Here is a 24,512-nt window from a genome sequence, read left to right as displayed (position 1 = left end):
AGGGAAAATAGTAATAAATCTTTGGTAGTAAGCAGACAAAAATCGAACAAACCAGTACTCAATAGGTAGCCAGACAACAACTGGGCCATGGTGTCTTTTTAGTAGTTCTTCATTGCAACGAAACATCAGTACTACTCAGGCATTGCAGAAATTACAATCTGTTTGCCCATATCTGCCTACCAAGGTAGCACTGACGAATTAGCCCCAATAGACATTCATCCCTGTTAGAAGGCGGATGAAGGGACGAGGTTGCTTTTATTGGTTATAGGTGCTACCCTCTCGCTTCTTCATGGATTATAGGTACCTAGCAAGCGGCAAGGTGAGGAAAAATACCTACTAGTTTGGCACCTAAAAATGTATATTTTCTCATTACTGTCGTAGACACGAGCTCGAGCTGCCTTTCCTTCACTATGGCTATCTAGTATATGGCCAGCCTAGACATTAATATCTTATTTCACCAGTTCCGGTATTTAGAGACTTGGCGGCAATCTCTCTTCCTCCTTATTACCTACCTGTAGCTTTATCTACTACCTAGGTAGGTAGTAGGTAATTAAGGCACCTAGGTGTACTCCGTAGATGCCTGATTTCCATTCACCTACATATGATGATCACGTGGCATAGTTTCTCCCCACTAGCATCTATTGTTTTCAGAAGATGCACTAACAGACCTACTAACTAATCTATTGCGACGCGCTCCGACGGCGAGGTGTGCATGGGTTTGGACTTCTAGTGCATCTCTCTTCACCTGTTTATTCATTGCATTTCGATTTCCTCAGGCGCACCGCGCGATTCCCTTTTTTCCTACTTTGCTCCAGCGATTTTAAAAATAAAGAAGCAGAGAAACGTTTTATTACAGCTCTTTTCATCTTTTGACATTCGTTCTGTCTTTGCGCCCTGGTCGCGTAAGGCGTCTGATCCTGCCCAGATCTATAAGTCTTGAGCTACAAACGCATCCTACATCCGGCAAATCTTTGTATTCATTCTTCAGGTCAAGCAAGTCTTTATTGAGGGCTGGTGCCTGCAATCTAGTCTGATTTATAAACGTCTTAAGGCCGTGAGACAAAAGCGGCTCGGGTCAACCTCACTCAAGCACAGCTAACAGACTGCTATGCACTTCTCTCTTCACTTCTCTCAACGTTGCTGGACTTCTGTTCAGCAAACTCGGCGTTACAGCCCATGCTCTTGAATATAATCTTCCGGTACGTCAGTTACTCTTCGCCAACCTCGACTCTTTTTAGTGCCAGATCAACCTAACCAATCACTAGAAATCCCATCTATTGTGTTCTTAAGAGCACGCGCAACATCAAATGGGCAGTATAGGAGAAGATGATCCCTATTCGTGGGACATCAACGTTGTAGTTCAACGGCTTTGTGTTTTGGGATGGGCGTGGAGTGGAGACATTGACTCTCTCGCAACGCGCATTCGCGAAGAAGAAATTGATGGCAAAACTCTATTAACATTTGAGCATGTGTGCTCGCGTCAGGAGTTGATGGATTGTTTACATATCAAGAAGGCTCGTCACAAGGCCGCATTTGCGGAAGTCATTGTCACACTTCGATCAAAGAGCAAGGGGTATTGGCTATGGGAGCAGGATTTCAAGCGAAAAAGGTCCAGCTATTGGGACGAGCAAGTCGAAGAACGAACAATCTGTACAAAAGATCGCGCCGATTCCTCCAACTTGCCGAGTGGTGGCCATCAAAAACAAGGTGAAACATCCACTCTAGCTTCCGCCTCGAATGCGACACTCCACAGCGCGGATGAGAGAATAACACAAGAGCATGCGAGCACGAACCAGATGTCGGGATTGCAAAAAGACTCTCAGCCCAATTCTGTCGGGAATTCTAATCCGCCACTCATTCACGAACGTCCCACCCAAGGCACAGAGAGTGACGAGAGATCAACTAAACGCAGACGAATGGCGCCTACGCTTCTGGAAGAAAAACCACTCAACATCGCCGGCGCCTTCCTCCCCACAGAAGCCGATGTTCTTACCTACGCGGCCGCTAATGCAAACTTGGTTTCTGAAAAAGCCTTTCCCTGGGAAGATGCACCAGCATATGCTTATCTAGGCGACGGCAAGGTCTCACCAGAGGCCATCATATCACCCGATAACGCATTGACCTCTCTAGTCAGAGAACACAAAGACTCTTTCGATTCAATTAGTTTGCGCAGGATACCGCCTGCAAGGAGACTTGTTGTCAACAAGGCCTTGAGGCGGCTTTTTACAGGCCGCTACCGAATACCCCAACACTCTTCATCATCGCCGAGTGTTCTCTATGATCCGGACGACGAAATCTTAGAGCTAGCAGAGCTGGGTGGTGTTGGTGACGAAACCGACGACAAGACATGGGACGAAGTTGAGAAGGAAGAATCCGAGTATAAAAATGCACTTCACAATGGCGGCGAATCCAATGCTCTAGTCACCCCCGAACGGATTGCTGAAGTACTAAACGAGGCTATCGACGCCGTTGAGGCAAAGTGGCGTGAAAAGAAGCTTCCGAAATATGAGCGAAAAGCTCACGGTATATGGCAAAAATCACGACGTCATGGGACCAAGAACCTGCAAATTCAGAGAGCGCATGAATTGGCCAAGCATCTCATCAATCGCATCCAAAAACTATGCCATGAAATACAAAAGCAAGATTGGACATCGGAGTCATCCTATCGTGACGCAGCCAAAAGTCTCGAACAGAGTTTGGAGGACAAGCTGTATCAGACGTGGCTAATCAAGATGCTTGAGTCCTCGAAACCGCCTCCAAAGCCACAAGGAGCTCATAGACCAAAACCAACCACCGAGCGGCAACTCAACGAGCTTCTAGACGATGAAGTTCTCACAAGCTCTGATGAAGATGATTTCGTTGTTCCTGATAGCCACACCGGCCTTGTCGAAGAGGGTCTGGGCCGAGATCAGCGCTCACCAATTCGCACTATGAAGGAAGAACCAATGGATGCTGAGACTACATTTGTAGACTTGACCCAGGACGACCTCGACGACCTCGACGACCGGGATGGCTGTGATATGACTAACCCTATTGATCTGACCAGCCCAGCCAAGGATACGAACATGTGTTTTGTGGAAGAAACACAGAACGAAGCTCCCGAGACGCACACCTCAGAAACCGCCCTGCCTGAATCTACCGTTCCTGGAGGCGATGTGTCCGGAACTAGCCCCCCTGAGACCCAGGCTCCTGCCGGTCCCATCATGGAAAGCCGCGACCTTGATAAACAACTCGATGAGCTCCCATTAGAAACATCCCTATGTCCTCGCAGCCTTACCAATCTCGAACCTCCCCCCATCGAGAATTTTGGTGATCTCCAAAAACTCGCCTCGGAATCGCTCAATAAACTAGCCAAGAACAGTGACCGTTGGCGGTTGTTGATTGGCGAGATGTGGCAGATGGAACACGAGCGAAGAAAGGCAGCAGTCAATCTGATTTTGTCGGAGGAGCCTGGTGCCGTCTGGTCAAAACATATTGTACCCTACCTTGACGCATTGGTACGGGGTAAGCAAGGATCAAACGAGGAAGGCTCCAAGGGGGTTCTTTTTGATGTTATACGCCTTTGCCACTGTTTCTTCATGTGCCAACACAAGACAGAAGAGCATATGTCGAGCATGAAACCGGCAAAGATCAAGAAGCATCTCGTGAGACAACAGTCCAGATTAAACATGTTTGAGCCATTCTACATGTTTATCAAGCTACTTGTGCCCCACTTTCCCCAAGACAGTCAGATCTACAAGCAAGAAACATACGTTCTCGGTGACCATTTCCCAGAGGAAGAAGATGACTTGGACATCCTTGATGATCTGAGCGACATCGACGCAGAGGCCGATCGAGATCGCCAAAGACCACGGCCAAAGGAGATCATTCGCGACAAAGCTGCAGTGGATCTTCGCGAGCGAGAAAAACAAAGAATTGAAGAGCAAGAACTTCGCAGAAGCAAATTAAGAACAGCCCTTGCTTCGCAGCCCTTGGCCGCGGGGGACGGAAACCGCATTATCATAAACGAAAGCAAAGAGGAAGACCAGGGCTTGATCTACGTCAATGATCACATTGCTCGTAGCATCAAACAGCATCAGGTCGATGGTGTCCGCTTCATCTGGAACCAGATCGTGCGTGACGCCAGTGTTCGGCAAGGCTGCTTGCTTGCTCATACGATGGGACTCGGTAAAACGATGCAAGTCATCACTGTTCTCGTTGCTTTGGCAGAGGCATCGGAATCTCAAGATCCATCTGTAGTTGCTCAAATCCCCAAAGACCTGCAAAATTCGCGGACGTTAGTTCTTTGCCCAGCTGTACTTGTAGACAACTGGATGGACGAATTCTTGAAGTGGGCTCCAGCGAATGCACTCGGCGCGCTACGCAAGTGCACGGCAAATACGCCGGAACATGAAAGGCCTTCTATAGTCACATCATGGGCATCCGGCAAAGGAGTCCTGATTTTGAGCTACAATATGTTCCAAATCCTTATTGAGATGTCTCCAGAACTGTCGAACCTTCTCAGAGATCGCCCTGATGTGGTTGTTTGTGACGAGGCACACTATATGAAAAACCGGGACTCAAAAACCAACAAAGCATGTTCGCGCTTCCAGACCAAGAGCCGCATTGCGCTCACGGGATCACCTCTGTCCAACAAGTTGCTCGAGTATTTTGCCATGATCGATTGGGTCGCGCCCAACTTTCTTGGTCCATACTCCGAATTCCGTGAAATTTACTCTGCTCCGGTGAAGCAAGGCCTCTTTCATGACAGTACAACCGCCGAAAGGAGAGAGGCACAGATGTTGTTAAAGGCACTCGAGCAGATGGTAGCGCCAAAGGTCCATCGCCGCAACATAGTCGTTATGAAAGGCGACTTGCCACCAAAGCAAGAGTTCATCATCTTTGTACCACCCACAGAGCCTCAAAAGAAATTGTACCGATTGTACATGGAAGGTGTATCTAGGGATGGTGGCGGCACACCTGACACGCTCGCTGCTATACCTCATCTTGGGCTGATTTGTAGTCATCCCAAATGCTTTCAGGCGAAGATCTTGGAGATCATTCAAAACAAGATCATGTCGAAAGTTGGCGAGGAAACGGACAAGTCTTTCCCCAAGACCATTATTCCCGAGTTCACGGAGACGCTAGAATCATTTGGAGACTTGGACTCACCAGCAATCTCTTGGAAGACGGAGCTCCTGACAACCGTACTTAACGAAGCACGCGAAGTCAATGACAAGGTACTCGTTTTCAGTCAGTCTCTGATCACTCTGGACTACCTTGAAGATATGTGTAAAAATCAGGGAAGAACAGTGTCGCGAATGGACGGCAAAACCCCGGTGGCAGTCCGACAACAACAAGTCAAAGACTTCAACCAGGGTAGCAAGGAGGTGTTCTTGATCTCTACGGCTGCTGGTGGCGTTGGCCTCAATATTCATGGTGCCAACAGGGTTGTCATTTTTGATATCAGACACAACCCGTCTCACGAGCAACAGGCTGTGGGCCGCGCCTATCGTATAGGGCAGCAGAAGAAAGTTTTCGTCTATCGGTTCATGGTTGCCGGTACATTTGAGGATAATCTCAACAACAGACAAGTATTCAAGATGCAACTTGCATCGCGGGTAGTAGATAAAAAGAACCCGATCAGCTGGTCGAAGCGCAAAGGCGATGTTGTAGCAGAGATCAGAGACCGACCAGCAGCTGACCTCGTTCCATACCTCGGCAAGGATCCGATTCTTGACAAACTCATCAAGCTTCGAGAGAATGGCGAGGCGATCCGCTCCATCGTATCAACGGACACTTTTGAGGAGGAGGACCTGAACGCGACTCTCACCGAGGAAGAAAATAAGGCGGTGACGAAGATGATCGAACTGAACCGACTTCGAGTTTCTAACCCAGAAGAGTATGCCAGGAGAGCCAGGAGTGGCATGTATTTAACGGAACAGGCCCGGCTGCGTAGAGAACAAGAGCTGCCCCTTCACCCTACCCAGGCTCAGCCTGCGCACCAATCGTTTGACGGAGCGATGGATATGCCCGGCGACGCTCAGTTTCTGCCGGCCTCGTCAACAGCTACACGACACCAGTGGGATCTACCAAGCATCAACAGGCCGCCTGCCCTCCTTAATCAGGGGTCAGCTCCCATGCCAATGACCGGCGCGAACACGTTTTTTCGTGGACAGTATCAAACGGAGACACCCTCTACGCAACAACCAGTACCAAATGCGACCTTTCGCGAACTTACACAACCGCTACCATCCCCAAACCCATCAGCTGGGTCGACGAGGATCGCGCAAATCACTAATGTGTCGTCGAATAACCCGCCAAACCGAGAGTCCAGGTCAACTCAAAGTCCTGCATTGCTTTCACACCCCAGTCCCATCTTTAAGCAAAACAGGATGTTCAATGTCAGGGCTGAGATTCCCGCAAGGACTAAATTCGAAAATCGTCTACGGGAAAGCATTGGAAACCTGCAAAAATGCGACCTGTGGCCGATGAGAGACTACACGTTTGAGGATGCCAGAGCTCTGACTACCAGGATAGACCGAATCCGTGAGGAGGGTCGGTACGGCCTGCTGCCTGACATGCAACAATGGAATATGCTTAATGAGTTCATATCACGCCAAAAATTTGTGATTGCCATCATCTCGGGCTACATTAGCCCAGAGTATGTGGCTCAGGCCACAGCAGAAGATCTGGAGAAGCGATTCGAGGCAATTGGCGGATTTAACGAAGCCGAGATATTTGCCAAGGCGCGCGAGAAAGCCAAGGACCCAGATCCAATCGTAGGAAACCCCGATCGCATCCCCCAGCATCGGATTGCCTCAAGTTGAGATGTTCTTTGCTCTCGTTGGATGGAATGCTAACTTATTGGATGTAAGAACTTGCAGAACATCGGACGTCACAACTCACATCAGGACGAGGAGCGATCTAAGGCCAGGAATGATATGAAAGTGATGCGGGAAGCAATGGATAATAGGAGAAGCCGAGCGGTCCGCTTACCAACATGGGCCAACGAGGCCCTTGAAAATGCGCAAAAGTATCGTGCATCGCCAGTAGTTGACACACTGAAAAAGCAGTCTATTTCCAAGAGCGGAACCCCTCACGGCGCCTAGAGTGGCATTTCTAGTCTTGTCTTTTTGGTATGGGATAGGAGTTTACAGGTTATGCAAACAGCCAGGCCGGTAGCATGACGGGTCAAGTACTTACTTAGGGACGATGATTGCGACGGCGTTACGGCATGGCATACTATTGAGCCAGATGATACCCCCTTTTGAGGATTGATTTTTTCTTTGCAAGTGAAGGCACGGCAGTTAAGGCCAGGGCAGTTTTGTTTCTCAACTAGTTATTGACTGTCGTGTTTCGTTCAATGTGATAACAGAGCAATTCAATACTTCACTTGCTGTAGTCTATTCGACAATTGATTCATTGGTCAAATTTAGCCGATGCTTGGCGAATTCTTGACTCTTTGATTATCTTTCGTACCTATTTCAGACAATCAAAGTAACCGCTCCGTGCTTTAATGATATGGACGAGGGATAACAAGTATGCTTACCATTCTAACTCCTGTCGGAGGGAGAAGGTGGGAAGTGAAGGATTGACTGTTGAGCAGTGGGTATGGCACTAAATGTTTAATTCATCGTACGAGACGGTTAGTATAAGGCCGAGAGCAGAATGTTTTAGACTCGGGGATATCTGGATTAACGCTGTGGATGTGACTATGGAGATTCGAGCTGAGTGGTTGATTATGAAGCACATTGCCAATATTACTTGATGTACAGGTAGGGTTATTTTGCGAATTGTTCTCTTATTGTAAGACACTTGTCCGCCTTTTGATGACAACCTAGGTATTCAACGATACTCAACCAATCGATGTACAGCTGTCAAGGGTCTGGAGGCTAAAGTACGACTGCAACGTGCATGAGCAAAACGAGCCAATTAAAAGTAATGTATTTCTTTACCGTCGTCCCTGAGTTTGACTCGGGCGGTTTCGTCCCTGTACGATTGCCAACCGTTGTACGTGCGGACTTTGGAACTGAAGACTGCGGGCCGCAGCATGGCCGCAACTTAACATTCTTTTTCGCCGAGGTTACCCTCTTTCTGCCTTTTACCCCGTTTCATTAAGCTACCTAGTGAGAGGGTCGAAGATTTAGAGTCAGTTGGGCTTCTTATGCAGAAGCGTTTACGGCGGTTATAGAGCAAAATGTACGGATACGACTCGGTAACTTTGGTACCTCACAGTAGGTCAGTGGCTCAAACACTTCACGTGTCATGTCATTATTTACCTACAAACTCCACTGTCTGGGCTAGGCCTTACAGCACCCCCTCAAGCATCAAGGGCCCTGCATGGCCCGAAGAATGCACCATGAACTTGCCTAGAAGAGGAAATTTGCAAAGAAAACGTATGGACGGAATCGAAACGGAAGCATTTTGTGGGTCAAGAACCGACCGTTCTTGCCGAGCCATGGACCACCGACTTATTCAACACTCCCTTCACAGTCATCTACCACTTTATTATCCTTCTTCTTCATCCTCTCCCTCCTCCATCTTTTTTTCTTCTTGCACTCAACCGCAACCTCAACCCGCCTTTTCTCATTTGCAAAAGCTCAATTGCTTTTGCTTCGACTCACTTGTTCGCTCTCGCGATCGAGTGTAAGCTCCTCGCTTTTTTTTACTCACCCGGCATATTTGCCCCTCCAAGTTCAAAACTACCACGTTTTGCCCCTCTGGCTCGCTATTAGAAAGCATTGCTCTCGCAACTCGACCTGCAACAATGGATGCTGTTCTTCGCCAATCCAAGGCCATGTGCCCTTTCATGAAGACGGCTACTCCCGCCACTCTGCGCGCCCTGTCGACCTCGTCTCGCGCTCTTCCGGCTCCCGCCTCCCCATGCGGCGGCACCATGTCGAAGCTGCAGCTTCTTGGTCAGCGATGCCCTGTCATGGGCAAGGCCATGGCTGTTCAGACCGCCAAGAACCGCGCTGCTGGCTCTGTTCGTGCCTTCTCTAGCCACTCCAAGACCGGAAAGGCCAAGATTCACACTTCCAGCAACAAGGAGGCGCGCGCTGTCGAACGTCCACTCTTTGAGGGCCGCGACAATGGTAAGTCAAAAATCCCACTCCGATATATTCACTTCTCGTTGTCAATTGACTGTATCTAACCCTTGCGCCCCAGCTCCTCCTGGTATTCACGCGAACCGAAAGGCCGCATCCGCATCCCCGACCGCATCCGCTGCCGCCGCTGGCTTCCAATCTCCTGGCAAATTCGACTATGAAACCTTTTACAACACGGAGCTCGAGAAGAAGCACAAGGACAAATCCTACCGCTACTTCAACAACATCAACCGTTTGGCAAAGGAGTTTCCACGTGCGCATATGTCTGATAAGGAGGATCGAGTAACTGTCTGGTGCGCCAACGACTACCTGGGTATGGGTCGCAACCCCCATGTTCTCAACACGATGCACAAAACCTTGGAGGAGTACGGTGCTGGTGCAGGCGGTACTCGAAATATCTCTGGTCACAACAAGCACGCCGTTGAGCTGGAAGCCACACTAGCCAAGCTTCATGCCAAGGATAGCGCTCTTGTGTTCAGCTCTTGTTATGTCGCCAACGACGCAACCCTGGCAACACTTGGTAGCAAGTTGCCCGAATGCGTTATTCTGTCCGACAGCTTGAACCATGCCTCTATGATCCAGGGAATTCGACACTCGGGCACCAAGAAGATTGTTTTCAAGCACAACGATGTGCAGGATCTTGAGGCCAAGTTGGCTTCGCTGCCCCTGCACGTGCCCAAGATTATTGCTTTTGAGTCGGTGTACAGTATGTGTGGCTCCATTGGCCCCATTGAGGAAATCTGTGATCTTGCCGACAAGTACGGCGCCATAACTTTTCTCGATGAAGTCCATGCTGTCGGCATGTACGGTCCTCATGGTGCTGGTGTTGCTGAGCACCTTGACTGGGAAGCCCATGCTAACGGTGCCCCTGGCGGAACCATCATGGACCGAATCGACATCATTACTGGTACTCTGGGTAAGGCATACGGTTGCGTTGGTGGTTACATCGCTGGTAGCGCCAAGTTCATCGACATGATTCGCTCACTGGCTCCGGGCTTCATTTTCACTACCTCTTTGCCTCCTGCCACCATGGCTGGTGCTCAAACCTCTATCGAGTACCAGATGGAGTACGATGGTGATCGACGACTCCAGCAGCTGCACACCCGAGCTGTCAAGGAGGCTATGAACGCTCGTGACATCCCTGTCATCCCCAATCCCTCTCACATCATTCCTGTTCTGGTCGGCAACGCCGAGACCGCAAAGGCGGCTTCCGACATGCTTCTCAACGACTACGGAATCTATGTCCAATCCATCAACTACCCCACCGTTCCAGTTGGTCAGGAACGTCTCCGCATTACCCCTACACCCGGTCATGTAAAGGAGTACCGCGACCAGCTTGTCCAGGCCGTTGATGAGATCTGGACTCGCCTCAACATCAAGCGAACCTCTGACTGGGCTGCTGAGGGTGGATTCATTGGTGTCGGCGAGGAGAGCAACGTGCAGAATCCTCTCTGGACCGACAAGCAACTCAACATCGAACAGGCTACAAAGGAGATCAAGGCCACCGGTCAAGCTGTCAATGGCATTACTGAGGCGCTTCTTGAGCTCGAGATTAAGCAATCGTCCGAGGTTGCTGCTGCTGCTGCTGCTTAAGCATAAGATATGCTTAGCATCTAGCGCGCACTGCCATCACAGGTGAAAGATGAGCAGTTCCAGTTCACTTCTATGACAACCATTTTGAGATATCTTTACCATTTACGCTATCCATTGGATATGCAAATTGAATTATTTTTGCCCATTACCACATGACGTGGTTAAATGGGACAACTGCACTATTTATTGTCCCCACTATTTATGTGATGTTGTTAACGAAATGCTACTATCATGACACCGAGTGTTGTTAAAACAAATCCATCTGCCATCATACTCTGTTCTGACATGGTTGCATTCTATAATCGGAATAATGTTTTACCGACAGGGAAATGACAACCGGAGGGTTGCAGGGATGACCGGCCTCCACAGAGCCGGAGCAGCGGCGAGATTTCGAGGGCCGGGTCCGTTTCTAGTGACAGGATCCCTGCATATCAACAACTTCAGACCAGTCAAAGAGCGCTTGAGACGACCGGGGTCAACAGAATATTGATCGATGTCTGGGATGTCGCCGTTTTCCAACTCCGTCTCCTTTTCAAACTGCTAAATCTCTGTGAGACAAAGCACGCTCAGATACCTAAGTCGTGACAAGATGAGTCCTGGCTCAGCTCAAGCTAAGAACAAGGGGCCCAAAGCATGCACAACATGCGCTAAGGCTAAGGCAAGATGTGTCCCTGGTCCTCTTGGGAGCCTCAAGTGCGACAGGTAAGTCATGATAATTGGTTCATTTTTGGGAATATCTTGATGGCTTGCGTTTAATCGTTGCCGTACCAGGCTTGTCTTGTACCATATACATATGTGGTGTGAGTTGGTGGAGAGGTACATACGCTGACATTAGAATTCCTTCTTCAAGGTGCCACCGACTGGACAAGCAATGCGTGAACCAAACTCCGGCTCCGGCCCGGCCCCGTAGAAGTCCAAAGCTTTCTAAGATAGCAGCTCTGGAGAAACGTCTCGAAGAGTTGTCTTCACACGTGCGACGCGAGTCTTCTTCGGAAGAAGAAGAGTCGAGTCCATCTCAGACCGAAGGGAGTCGATCCGAACTCTTGTCCAGGTCTGATGCATGGAGGTTTGATCACATATTTCCTTCCAAACCAGGGACTGAGAGTAACCCCGGTCAACATCCTCCACCGTCAGCTCCTAACAAGATACGGCCATGGGACTCCTGGTGGCCCACGCCACAGGAAGCGGAGCTGCTGCTCAATGGATTCAGGACCATACACTCATGCCTGTTCCCATTCGTGTGCGTGCCAGCGCATATGACAGCTTTAGAGCTGCGGGAGGATCGACCATTTCTATGGAAGGCCGTCATGATGGTGGGGTGCTTTCTCGACGGAGCTAGACAGGTTAAGCTTGGCCAAGAGTTATTAGCTGAAATTGGCCGATCAGCTGTTGTAGATGGACTTAACAGCATTGACCTGCTGCACGGCATGCAGATTCTGGTGGCATGGTGTGTACTCGACGCCGAATTCAACTAACTATTTCATCACTGACCTCTTACAGGTTTCATTATGGGTTGAAGGGCTCGCAGTTGACAAACCTTTTATTCCTTGCTCGCGCCATCTGCGCCAACCTGAGGTTCAAAGACGATGCGAGCCTCAAGGGCGAGGAATTCGACCGCAACATTGATCATATGAGGGTATACGCCGGAACATTTTATCTTAATACTCTGTAAGTTTTGCCACTTTGGCGCATGCATGTGGCTTGACTAATTCTGGATACAGAGTGTTTGCAACAAACAGGCGGCCTGATCTCTTGATGAACACTACGCATCTGGACATGTGTTGCAGGGTCATTGAGACCAACATGCAATACCCGTCCGATGAGTATTTGATAAAGCTTGTACGCATCCAACAGCTGACACATTCCATATCTATAACCATGGCAGAGGACAACCTTGGCCAAACCACCAGCAAGTTGCCATTGACTATGGTAGTACAATCGTTCGAGGAACAATTGCGGCAGTATAGAGAATCTCTTGTCGAACGGTTCTCGGACAACGGTATGGATTTTTTAACCGACACCAGTGACTTGGTACTTACATTATTTCAGATAACCTCAAATCCCATGCAAATGTAGCAGAAGTGATGCTTTATGAGATCGCTCTCTCGGAACAGCCTGCTGCGGCATCCTATCTGCCTTTGACGGACAGATTGCAACTTCTTTGGTCTTGTCTCCGGTCCCTCAGAACATTTTTCGATCTTCGTTTCGATCATCGAGAGCTCGAACGTCCACGTTTCCTATGCATGAGTGCTACTGAGTTTGTGTACACGGTTATTGTTGGCATAAAGATCGTGACACTTCAGCTGCCAGGATGGAATCTCGTCAATGTTCATGGAGAGCTTGACGTCGTTGAAGTCATGAGCCAGCAAGCCCAGGACCTGGACATTATTGTCCAGCGCCGCAAGCATGGCAACATGTTGGGAACAGCAACACCGGCAGGGATTCCAACACCGCCGCCTCCTCCGGACCCATTTGAGAGACTCGTAAGACAGCTCAAGAATGTGAGGGATTTGGTTAGAGCTGAAAGGCAGCGGCTGCTTGCGGGAGCTGGCAACTCTGACCTTGTGAATTTTAGTCAAGAGTTTCTGTTGGATGATTCTGGCACCGACTTCTGGCAGGCCGCGGCTACAAGAGGTTACAACGTGTGGCATATCATTGGTGACCCTAGCGTCTTGAATGAGGCATCTTGATACGTCAGGACTTGGCGGGATATGATATACATATTGGCATTGGAACAATTTGTTGCTGGTTGGAATAGTATGGGGTCAAGCTGAGGACTGTCGACTAATCATGACAGAGGAGTTTGTTGTATATAGCGAATCATTCCGGAATCTTTCTTGAACTTTTTATACATCTGTTATCTCAACCCCTATTCAGCTGCAGTATCATCGACATTCACCTCAACTGCCTTGACCTGAGCCATGCTCAGCCACATCAGGTCACCGCTGGCAGTTGACTTTCTGATGGCGTACAACTCATCGAGGAAGGCCGGCACGAAAGTCCCCGGACCACGAACCTCAGGTCTCTTAGCAGCAAGCTCAGCAGCCAGTCCAAACATAACAGTTCCTGCCACAGCGGCAAGAAGAGGGTCAGTGTCATATGCAGCAACCATGGCACTGACTGTTGTACCGAGAGTGCATCCAGTACCTGTGACTTCGCCGAGATAAGGGTGCCCATTGCTAATGGCTAGCGTGCGGGTTCCATCGCTTATGAGGTCAACAGCCCCCGTGAGGATGACGACGTTGCGTCGGTACAGGGCCACGGAGCGTACGAGGGAAGCTTTCTGGGCGAAACTAAGAGATGAAGTGGAGTCGACACCGCGTTGGGTAATGGTGGCACCGGCGATGGTTTGGATCTCGCCCTCATTACCCTTGATGATAGTAAAATGACCAGCGTCAAGAAGAGTTTTGACGGCGTTGCGTCGAACGACTGTGGCACCGGCACTGCAAACTATGAGCTAACAAGAACGGCTTCGATCGAGTCTAAAACTCACCCAACGGGGTCCAGAACTATGGGTCGGCCAGCTTCGTTGTATGCCTTGATGGCTTGGAGATAGTTCTTGAGGCCATCCGGAGTGACAGTCCCCATGTTGACTACGAGAGCGCCACCAAGTTTGGCTAGATCAGCGGCTTCTTCAGCGTAGTTGGCCATGATGGGGCTTGCTCCAACGCAAAGAGCTACATTAGCGGCAAAGTTCTGAACGACCTGGTCAAAATGTAAGCAGAAGTCATAGCGAAAACACCACTGGACTGACTAGGTTCGTCATGTTGTGCGAGAGAGGCGTTTTGTCCACCACTGCGCGAATAACTTCTGGAATCTTGGTGGTGACGACTTTACTAAGGAGATCTCGGGCAGCAGCGGCCGGGTCAGGGGCAGCGATGAGGGCGCTCACTACAGCGACACCATCGAGAGCCTTGGAGGGAGAACCAGCCGAGGCGAGAACAGGTGCTGTGTTGCTGGCGTTTATGCCGCCAATGCAAACGGTAGGAACAGAGCCGTAGCCTGCGTCATGAAGAGCCGAGAGTATATCACGGACACCAGAGGGGCCAATGATGGATTTGGTGTCTTTTTTACTGAACCAGTGTTAGGGGTCGAACCGTACATAGATGTGTATATATCACTCACGTCTGGGTGGAATAGACAGTTCCAATGCCGAGATAGTCAGCACCGGCTTTGCAAGCCTTGAGGGCTTCCTCCTTTGAGCTTGCAGTCACTCCAATAATTTTACCTGGGCCCAGGAGCTTTCTTGCTTCCTCATATGCTGTGCGACATTGTCAGCCCATTCGTTGGATGTTTGGGGATGTTGACATACCCATATCATCTTGTCCAATATGCACACCCTCGCAGCCTACCTCAACTGCAACATCAACACGATCATTGATGAGAAGAGGGACATTGTAGCGGCGAGCGATGGCGTGTAGCTTCTTGGCTGTGTATACAGCGATGCTTCGTTCACTGTGCTTGTCTCTGTATTGCAGAATGGTGACGCCGCCTCGAAGAGACTCCTCGACAACGTGTTCAAGGTTGCGATCACCAAGAATTTCTGGTGTCGAGTCTGTGACCAGGTACAGGCCGTAGTTCACTGAGGGTTTAGCTGTCATAGTCATGATGTTGTGAGGGACTTTAGAGGGGTCAGTTTTTTTTTGGGGTCATTGATAGAGGCAAGATTGGATTGAAAACTCACATACGGAAGAAATGATAGGTACTGGACAGATACTCCGAAAGTACCAATCGTGGTTTATAAACCAAAAACAACTCTAATGACTGAATGGAAGGAGTGGAGTGAGTGAGTGACTCAAGGTTGTTGAGGTAAAGAAAGTGAGGTGATTGTCAAACTATGACATAGGGTAGGACAATTCCCCAGACTACCTATCTCCTCTCTACCTCATTCTCGGGAACACAAAGAGACTTTATGGCATTAAATAAAAAATTATTTGAATTAATCTCTAATGAATTATACAATAACACCTATTAATACATTTTTCATCTTCTATGTCTAAGTCGCGAGTTTTCGGCTTCATTCTTATCATCCTAGCATCATACAAGAGAAGTCTGATATCTCTTTCAAAATCTCGAAATATCTCGTCCAAAGATCCAAGTGATTAACCAATAATAAGGAATCATGAGTTTGTTCTTGAAACTCATACTTTTGGTCAAGTACGCCGTACGCCAAAGAATCCACGCCGCTCGGCCTTTGAGCTCGTCAGCGCCATTCTGATGAATCGCCCTCCAACCTCCAAGGTATGCCATAGTTCCCCAGTTACGGAAATGGAAGGGTGCAGTAGGAGGGCCTTGTGACGAAATACCAGAATTGAATCGCTTGCCGAGATATGTTGCTTGTTGGCTCGCCACTTGGGCTGTTGCAGGAAGTGCCTGGCCTTCAATGTTTGCACAATCTCCAATGGCGTACACATCAGGCAATGACTTTGTGATCTCTTTACCATTGAGATCTCTGCTTTCCACTTGCACGCGGAGATGGGAGTCAACCGCAAAACCACCTGTTTTGTCGTTTTTTGCAATCTTGCCCAAACCTTCGACTTCACGACCGACTGTCTTTCCAACGAGTGGATTCTGCATGAGCCCTGTACTCCAGACTACAACACCTGCTGCGACTTCCTCGGGCTCCTCCTTTATACGCATGAGGAGGACATCGCCCTGGCGACGAATGCCTTGTAGGTGATGCTCTGTCTTGATGCGGATGCCTTCTCGCTTGAAGATATTTGTTGCGTATGCGGCTAGGTTCTGATCAAACATGGGAAGAACCTTGGGTGCGATATCATAAATTGTAATGGCGACGTGAGGCATCAGATCTGGATATAGCTTGGACAGATCCTCATGTATAAGATCATGAAGCTCAGCTGCAAACTCGATACCGGTGGGACCACCACCTACAACTGCAAAGTGAAGCAGCCGTTTTCTCTCAGCAGTGTTTGTGCTAGGCAAAGCAGCCTGTTCAAACTTTTGCAAAACTCTTAAGCGCACGGTTCGAGCATCAGTGGCATCTCGAAGAAAGCATGCATGCTCCTTCACACCTTCGACACCAAAGGTTTGGCTGTAGCAACCAACGGCTACAACGAGCTTGTCGTAGGGAATCTGGAACTCGGGGCCTTTGAGATCCTTACCCGAGCGAGCTGTGACTCCATCGCGATGGTTGGCCTCGACGGTGATGCTCTTGTTGGCAAAGTCAATATCTGAAGCCCAGGCTTGATGGAACTCTGTATGGGTAAGTTTTCGACAGGGCTCAACAGCGGCACGAAACTCGAGAGTACCAACGGCTGTTGAGGCGATGAGAGGAGTAAAGACGAAGTGAGAGCGAGGAGAGATGAGAACACAGGATGCTGCTGAAGGGGATATTTTCTTTGCAAGAGCATATCCAGCCCACCCTGAGCCTAAAACGACGATCCGTTCTTTATGGGCTGAGAAGAAGCTCATGGTTAGTTGCTGTTTTGGAAAGATGGTTTGGCAATATATTCGGGAGTGATTCAACTCTAGTTTTGCAAGAGACAGCACTCTCTTAAACTGACTGGAGCTACATCCACAAAAGCACAAGCCATTCCAAACGGAATAGATATTACTCACCTTCAAGAGCCGCAGTACTGGCTAGCCTCTTGGAATTTAGTCCACTGAGCCTCATCAACAAGCGTGGTTGACGTGCAAGAGCAATGGGGCTCGTCCCCATGACCATGGCTGTTATCTCCTAATCTCTCCGTGATCGAAGAACCTTGCTTGTTAGAATCAACAAATAATCCACGATAAGGAGGCTGTTGTGTTTGATAGAATATGGGTGTGGACAATCCGCAAGCAAGTGATACCGCAAGTCTCGCCGTGTAAGTGGGCTTGATGACCTCCACTGTCGCTTTAGACTATGAGTGACTTCAAGCTGACGGAGCCGCAATCAAGGGCTGTGTAATCAAGAGTTGAGTCGTGACAAGATAATTGCTTGAGAAGGGCCGTAACTCAGCGGGTGCTTCTCAACTACTTAAACTTAATATATCTACCTAGGCTCATATTGTATCGATCTAAATCGTCACTCTAACTTGTGCAACTGCAATTGAATACGTAGTAGTTTTCCTTAGCAGCTGACGCCAAGATGCGCTTGTACTCGGTACTCCCTCCTTGGAGATTTACCGTCAGTGAAACCTTGTAGTCGGTACCTGAGTATCCCCCGGACCTCCCGGCGAGGCCAGCTTCAGCTCCGCCAACGATAATTGACCGGGAACAGTCCTGCTCCGTGTCGCCGAGACTACGTCAAAGCCAAGAACCCGAGAAGACAACAATAAAGACAAGAATGTGGAATATTCTCTACTACGTAGCATTCGGCATGTTGTCAGATCCGACTCACATGCTGTGGAAGAATCGACTTGGCGGATATCTTACACTCAACTCATGTCCATGTCACAGATTTCAGCCTCATCGTGTTCATATACAAAAAAGAATTATCCATTAACGGATGCATACATAGCAAAAAACTAAAAACTATAGACTCTCTACGTCATGGCTTACTTATTTCAAGCTTGCTTTTTAATAACTCCACTCCGTTCGTCCGCTTCCCTTTTCTCTATTGTAACATGGCATCCAGACTCTCTCCCAGCACTTCCTCAATCATGACGATCCATCGGTGCGTCTCACGCTCGACCACCTCGTCATCGTCCTCTTGTAATTCGCTGATGCGAGGCAGCATCTCGTGTAGCATGGATAGCCATTCCTCGCCTAGACGATCTGTCAATGCCTGTTGACACTTGACCGCGGCAAGTCTGACTGCAGCAGACTCGGATCGCAGGTGCTTCAGGAGCGCAGAGTTGAGCTCCTTCTGATGAGCCTGTGAGTCTGCCGCCGAGGCGAGCTCCACAGTTGTTGGGATAAGATCGTCCGTCACCTCCACCATGCCGGCATGTGTGAACTGGCCCATCAGTACCGGTCCAACGGCGCCGAAGTGGGCCGGAGCCTGCCAGAAGTCATCCTGGTCGTGCTCGAAACAGTTGCCCAAGGTCTGCAGGACCCTTGTCCAGAGCTGTCGCTCCTCAGGGTTCTTCAGATCCACCGTTGTCAAAATCTTAACGGCATCCTCCACAATGTATGTAGCATAATTGGTGACAATTGACTTGAGGGTGCCGAAAAACGCCTCGAGGAATCCGTAGACGCTGAACTGTCGTAGAGAGCGTCCCAATCGGTCACTCTTGGGCAGACCCGAATTCGACCACTCGATGATTTGCACAAAGACAGGTCTGAAAGCTGCGTCGTTCAGCTTGTAAATCATCTTCAATGCCTTGTCGTTGGCACTGGCGTCAAGAGCACTGAGTCTCAGAAGATCCTGCTCGCCAAACTCGCCCTTGACACGCTCCTGTCGTCGAAGATCAAAGACCTTTGTGATAATGCTCGACAGTAGCATGGCATTCTTGGAAATGCTGGACTTGGGATGCTTGTCAATAGCCAAGCCCAGTACATCGAGAAATTCAGCAACGGCCTATGACAGTCAGTAGTGTTCTTAATTTGTAGTATCACGGTGCAACTTACAGAGAATCCAGCGCTCTTGGCACTCTCCCAGTTTCGATCGAGGGCCGAGAAAATCTCCTTTGCCTCGAGCTGCTTGGCCACGAAGTGAAGGCAATCGACACGGCTTTCTCTTGTGTTGTCTTCCAAGTCAATTTCGGCAGATTTATTGGAGACTTCCAAGACGCGGTCAAGATACGTTGAAAGCATGTAAGGAAGATACTGAGCCAAAGCACTGATGAAACCGTAGCTAGCAACGTGGAGCTCCTCGTCCCGATCATCATCCTCTAGGCTTTCATCAAGATATTTGACAGCCTTGGGGAGTGCGCTGGGCAGCACTGGCACAATTGCATCTTGGAGTACATCCACAAGCGAGGTGAGGCACAGAAGAGCCATGACTCGAAGGCGCTGCTCAGGCTGACCCAAGCAATGCTCACCGGCGATTGTTGTAGCGGCGGCCACAACAGCCTCGATATCCTTCTTGCCGTATTTCTCAGAAATCTTGTCGACGCATGTGACTGCAGTGTGCTTGTAACGCACGTCGGTCGACTCCCGGATACCGGCAGTAAGTTGAGGAAGGAATGCCAGCAGGACAGCTCTGGATGCCGGATCAGTGTTGCTTTCTTGTTCCACTCGAACCTCGAGGGCACGGAGAACCTTCTGTCGCAGCCCCATGTCCGGTCTGTCAAGCAAGTTCTCCACAGCCTTGATGAACTCTCCGATGGAGAGCAAGTTGAGGTGGTTGTGGAGAGCCTGACCGCAACGACCATGGAGTGTTGTGTCCGCCTTGACAGTATCAGCCAGAACAAGGATGTTCTCAAGGAGGGTAGCGTAGAGCTCCCTCAACCTTGATGCCTCCATATCATCGTTCTCCATCAAGCCTCCAATCTGTGATCTGAGCCTCTTGTTGGCCAAAAAGACGGGGAAGGCAGATAGTTGCTTGAGGGCAATCTCTTGAAGATCCTTGTCCTTGTCATCTCCGTTTTCGCTGATGCCAAGGAGAACGAATGAGATACCAGGCTTGGCCTTGAACAAGTCGGCAATAAGGTCGAGCAGCTTGACGAGTGTTTGGAGCTGTGTTGCAATGCTAAAGTGGTTGAGCAGCTCAATAACAAATTGCAGCAGAGCGTCACTGGAGCCATATTTATCGACCAGCATGCCAATGATAGCGTGGAAGAAATCCTCAGGACCAAGAGTTTCAACCAGGGCAACAAACAATCCCTGTCGGCGATGGGGAGGCATATGCTCGTAAGCGGTTGTGAAGCTAACGAGAATGTCACAGGCACCAGCGAGGGGATTCTTTTGTCCTTGGCGCATAGATTGGATCAACGGAGGAATGACCTCCTTGATAGTCTGGGACACAACATGGGCGGAGTAATCATCGCTTTGACGAAGTACGGAAACACCCATGAACGTGAAGATGGGCATGACACTATGAAGAACCACGTTCGGCGCGGCAGCGGCCAGACTAGCGACCAGGAGAAGGGCAGCGTTTTGGACAACAGGGCTAGAAGACTTCTGGATGCATCTGACAAGTAGGTCCCCGTAGCTACTAGAGCTGTGAATCTTGAGCTTCTTGTTGGACTTGTAGACTGGCATCATGGCAAGAAGGCTTCGAAGAATAAGGTTCTGCAAATAGCCTAACTCGGATCCAACAACTGTCCCGAAGTGCTGGAGCTCAGAAAGAGCAGTGAACAGACCATTTAGCAGATCAGGGTGCTCAGCTGGATCGGAATTCTCAACCAGCTGCAGAATGAATGTGAGCTTTCGCAGCTCCTGGCTGATTTCAGGTGTGACCTGAGTGACGAGGCCACGGTCAATTCCAGAAGAGCTGATTCGTCGTCGCTTGTTAGCCGGAGGTTCGGTAATCATCTTGGTTCCAGTTGGGATGGACTGGAGGAAATAGTCAAGAATATCGGTCGTGAGTCTCACGTTCCTCAAGAAGTCAGCAGCTTCAGTAGAAACGATCGACTTGGAATCAGCAGAGACAGCGGAGTCTTGGGAAATCTCCAACAGCTGTTCAGCCGCGGTGAACTTGACGTCAGGCTTCATCGACGACCAGATCTTCCTCATACGTGCGAAGATGGCACGGATGAGACCCGCCTTTTCTGTGTGCTCCGGCTCCCTCAAGAATTCCATAAAGAACTCCAGACCAGCAACATCGTTAGCGACCACTATGTCAACGAGACAGTTGTCCATATCAGATTTTTCCAGACGTTCCGAACTGCAGAGCTTGGTTGCCTCATCTTCATTAAGGCTGGCCCACCATTGCAGCGCTGGAAGAAGAAGCTGTGTTCTTGTTGTGGTGCTGACACCTCGGATCTCGTTGACGGCCTTCAATAGTCTGCTCTTGACCAAAATCAAAGGCGTGTGGACAACGTGGGAAGCAAGGAATTGGAGAAAAGACAGTCTTCCGGGCTGAGACAAGTGGTCCTTCTTGTCCAGTGAAGAGTCCGGTTTGGATTGATATTTGCCTTGTTCGATGGCGGCGCGAAGTACAGCAGTGATATGTTCGGGATCCATAACACACTCCTCCACAGTGGGAAGAATCTGCAAGTGCAAAACCTTGGCGACAACATCGGAAGCCAAGGAAGCGAACTCCTTGGACTTTCCATAGAGGCCTCGCTCGCCCCAAATCTCCAGTCCCTTCGCAGGTACAGGAGGGATGTAAAGACCAGTGAGAACAGCAATCAAGTCGGCGGCAGATTTACGGACGCGCTTGGAGGGATCGCTGAGGGCTGATATGCAGTAAGGAAGCAGAGCTTGAAGATCAGTCTTTCCTGCATCGCCAGCTTTAAGCCTCTTCTTAACCATATCTAGAGCTGCGACACGGGCCAAAGCTGGGTAGGGGCCAGTCCAGATACGGATGAAGAAACTGAAGTAGGTACAATCCTTGAAGGCTGCCTGTCGGTGAAGCTTGGGGTTCAGCTCGAACTCGGAGAGTAGCTCAGTGTTTTGAGAACTCTCAGAAACAACCGTGAAAAAGATGTGGCTGAACTCGTCAAAGATTTCACTAGGTTGAGGGACAAGGCAGGGAGAAAGTGATTCGGATCGGCCTGAAAGCTCCTTAAGGAGGAGGCTCAAGTCTTGAGGCGTCTTCCTCTCCTCGATACCATTGCTCATATCTTGATCGTTCTTTGATTCGGGTAGTCGCCGTGAGCGGAAGGAAAGGTCGAGTTTCATCTCCAGCTCTTCAATGTCGAACTTGACTTCCTCGATAACGGATTGAATAGTGTCACCGGACTTGCCTTCGTTTTGAGACAAAGCGATAAGGGCTGAGCCCAGCTCTTGTCGAAGGGCTCCGTCTTCATCGTTGTCGTCGTTTAGTCGATGCGCAGTCAAGATAAGCGACTTGAAAATGACGGCAATTTGTTTGTCCTTGAGAACTGAGCTGCTCAGAATAGTGATGATAGTCGCTAGACCTCGCGCGTCACCCTTCTTTGTAAGTCGCTCAATCAGCGCAAGGCAGAGGCCGTTGGCCAACTTGTCAACTCGTCGGTCTTGACCGATCTCGACGAGAAGATTTCCAATGTCTGTAACCTTCATCAACGCCTTTGTGGTCTTGCCGCTCATCTGCTTCGCAGATCGGTACTGCGCCAGGGTAGCGAGAACAACAAGGGCTGGCCTGACAGTCTCGGTTGTCCAACCATAGACAGTCTGGTCCATGAATGCGGTCACAGCGTTATCTTCAAGATTACCCTTGGCAACAAAAACTGCGATGGCCATGTATGAAGCGACTTGAATGCTGGGGACCTTCTTCATAACTAATGATTCGGCAAAGATAGGTCCCAATCGGTGAAGCAAGTTTTGGTCGTTTTCGCTCTGTACATTGGCTCTGCCTGACCTAGTCTTGTCCAAGATACCGCCGACTGCCTCCGTCATGATACCAGCCCAGAAAGAAATCAGGGTAGGATAGTTGTACTGCATCCGGCATGATTGGAGGGTGTACTCGGAGATGAGCGTAAGGAAGACAGGGTGCATGATGGCCTGTCGAACCAATACGGATCGAGGAGGAGATGTGACGGAACGGATGTAAGGATCGAGGAAGCGAAAGTCATGGGGAATCTTGTTCGGGAGGATCGAGAGTAGCGTAGCGAAGGCTGGGATCGAATGGTAAGGCAGGAAAGTCAGTAAGAGAGCCTGTGTGTTTTCCTCGTGAATTCTACTTGGTGTTAGTTCGGTCTTTCACACATGAAGAAGACGATTCCTACCTGAATCTTCGGATGAGCCATTCGATAGACTTGATCGCAGGCATCAGCCTGAGTCGGCTACCTGCAAGGCGCAGGAAAGCCTCAACGCGACGATCCAGTTCCTCATTCTCAGCAGCTGTGAGCTGGGTGCGATCCTGGTTCTGGCTCTCCTCGCTGAAGATGGTGGAGTGGAACGGCGCAAAGCGAGCATCCAGCTGACAGAGTTCCTCGAACCCTTGGATGCAGGTAGTATAAAGGTTTTGATAGCTCTGGGTAGCGGCAACTCGAGGCTCCCAGATTAGCGATTTGGAATGGGCAGCCTTTTGCGCCTTGACGTTAAGAGTCGACTTCGAATTGGCGGCTACCTGCGCCAATTGAGCAGCGAGAGAGGTCGCCATGATGATTAGGGCTGAACCTCAGGCTCTGGGCGGTAGACGATTTGGGGATGTTGATATGGTGGTCGGTGATAGCATCAAATATGAGGTAGTAGGTCGACCTGGAAATTTTTTGGCGACAGAAAAAAGTAGACTGGAGATTTTGTTATCGATAAAAACCAACTGGGTTTAGCGTGTAGGTATAAATCCACATTTCATCTTTCCCGACTAACTTGCCCCACTACCCATAAACATAAATAAGTGTGTTAACTAAACTTGAGCATACCTACGTTGAAAGTAAAAAATAAAAAAAGAATAGATATTCTAATTATATGTGTAGGGCTCTTTCTTCGTACGTCTCTGTTGAGTCAAAGAGGATTATAACAAAATACACCATAGTACTCCACACCTCTACACACCCCCATCGACCGACTCGTTACCTTGCAGTATGTATTGTCTCTCATAATACTTTTCTAGGCAAAATATAGCATTTGGGCTGCAGGTGATTGATGCACGGTTAGCAAGCGTATTCCCTTAAACGTTCCCTGTGTTACTCCAAGGAAGGCCATCATTCGCCTATCCAGATAGCGAGACTTGTTGCATCGGCATGGAAGTCGTCTTGGTCCACTTCGACATGCTCAAGACTGTGCATCAGATAAGATTATTGGCTGGTATATGAGAACTGAGTGGGACAGAGCCTGTTTACCCATCAAACCGAACGCTTAAGACGTCCGGCGCCTAGATCCATTACTAGACTCCAAATTCCATTTGACCGC

At 49.4% G+C, this 24,512-nt stretch overlaps 6 protein-coding genes across 6 annotated transcripts; 3 read left to right on the top strand and 3 right to left on the bottom strand.

Moving 5' to 3' along the window:
• Positions 1-1,307: 1,307 nt before the first annotated feature.
• FGSG_07267 (uncharacterized protein) lies at positions 1,308-6,809 on the top strand (the record flags this gene model as incomplete). The annotated part of the gene is made up of 1 exon (XM_011328703.1): positions 1,308-6,809. One exon carries the CDS (start codon positions 1,308-1,310, stop codon positions 6,807-6,809), a length of 5,502 nt encoding a protein of 1,833 aa, XP_011327005.1.
• A 1,738-nt stretch (positions 6,810-8,547) lies between these two features.
• Positions 8,548-10,837, top strand: FGSG_07266 (5-aminolevulinate synthase). Its single transcript, XM_011328702.1, has 2 exons — positions 8,548-9,077; positions 9,151-10,837. The coding sequence occupies exons 1-2, from the start codon at positions 8,750-8,752 to the stop codon at positions 10,680-10,682; spliced, it is 1,860 nt and encodes a 619-aa protein (XP_011327004.1). The 5' UTR covers positions 8,548-8,749; the 3' UTR covers positions 10,683-10,837.
• A 434-nt stretch (positions 10,838-11,271) lies between these two features.
• FGSG_07265 (uncharacterized protein) lies at positions 11,272-13,372 on the top strand (the record flags this gene model as incomplete). The annotated part of the gene is made up of 5 exons (XM_011328701.1): positions 11,272-11,384; positions 11,533-12,129; positions 12,183-12,350; positions 12,404-12,681; positions 12,732-13,372. The coding sequence occupies 5 exons, from the start codon at positions 11,272-11,274 to the stop codon at positions 13,370-13,372; spliced, it is 1,797 nt and encodes a 598-aa protein (XP_011327003.1).
• A 179-nt stretch (positions 13,373-13,551) lies between these two features.
• On the bottom strand, positions 13,552-15,289 carry FGSG_07264 (uncharacterized protein; the record flags this gene model as incomplete). Its single annotated transcript, XM_011328700.1, has 5 exons — positions 13,552-14,125; positions 14,176-14,387; positions 14,437-14,755; positions 14,808-14,943; positions 14,995-15,289. 5 exons carry the CDS (start codon positions 15,287-15,289, stop codon positions 13,552-13,554), a joined length of 1,536 nt encoding a protein of 511 aa, XP_011327002.1.
• A 457-nt stretch (positions 15,290-15,746) lies between these two features.
• On the bottom strand, positions 15,747-17,596 carry FGSG_07263 (uncharacterized protein; the record flags this gene model as incomplete). Its single annotated transcript, XM_011328699.1, has 2 exons — positions 17,262-17,596; positions 15,747-17,098 (listed from the first exon to the last, which is right to left on the bottom strand). The coding sequence occupies exons 1-2, from the start codon at positions 17,365-17,367 to the stop codon at positions 15,747-15,749; spliced, it is 1,458 nt and encodes a 485-aa protein (XP_011327001.1). The 5' UTR covers positions 17,368-17,596.
• A 537-nt stretch (positions 17,597-18,133) lies between these two features.
• Positions 18,134-23,760, bottom strand: FGSG_07262 (uncharacterized protein; the record flags this gene model as incomplete). The annotated part of the gene is made up of 4 exons (XM_011328698.1): positions 18,134-19,146; positions 19,197-20,843; positions 20,916-23,334; positions 23,384-23,760. 4 exons carry the CDS (start codon positions 23,758-23,760, stop codon positions 18,241-18,243), a joined length of 5,349 nt encoding a protein of 1,782 aa, XP_011327000.1. The 3' UTR covers positions 18,134-18,240.
• Between the last annotated feature and the right edge of the window lie 752 nt (positions 23,761-24,512).

The sequence above is a fragment of the Fusarium graminearum genome, chromosome 4 (genome assembly GCF_000240135.3).
Source record: "Fusarium graminearum PH-1 chromosome 4, whole genome shotgun sequence".
NCBI classification, from domain to species: Eukaryota; Fungi; Ascomycota; class Sordariomycetes; order Hypocreales; family Nectriaceae; genus Fusarium; species Fusarium graminearum.
The sequence above is the reverse complement of the archived record's forward strand: the minus strand, read 5'-3'. Positions and strand labels throughout refer to the sequence as shown.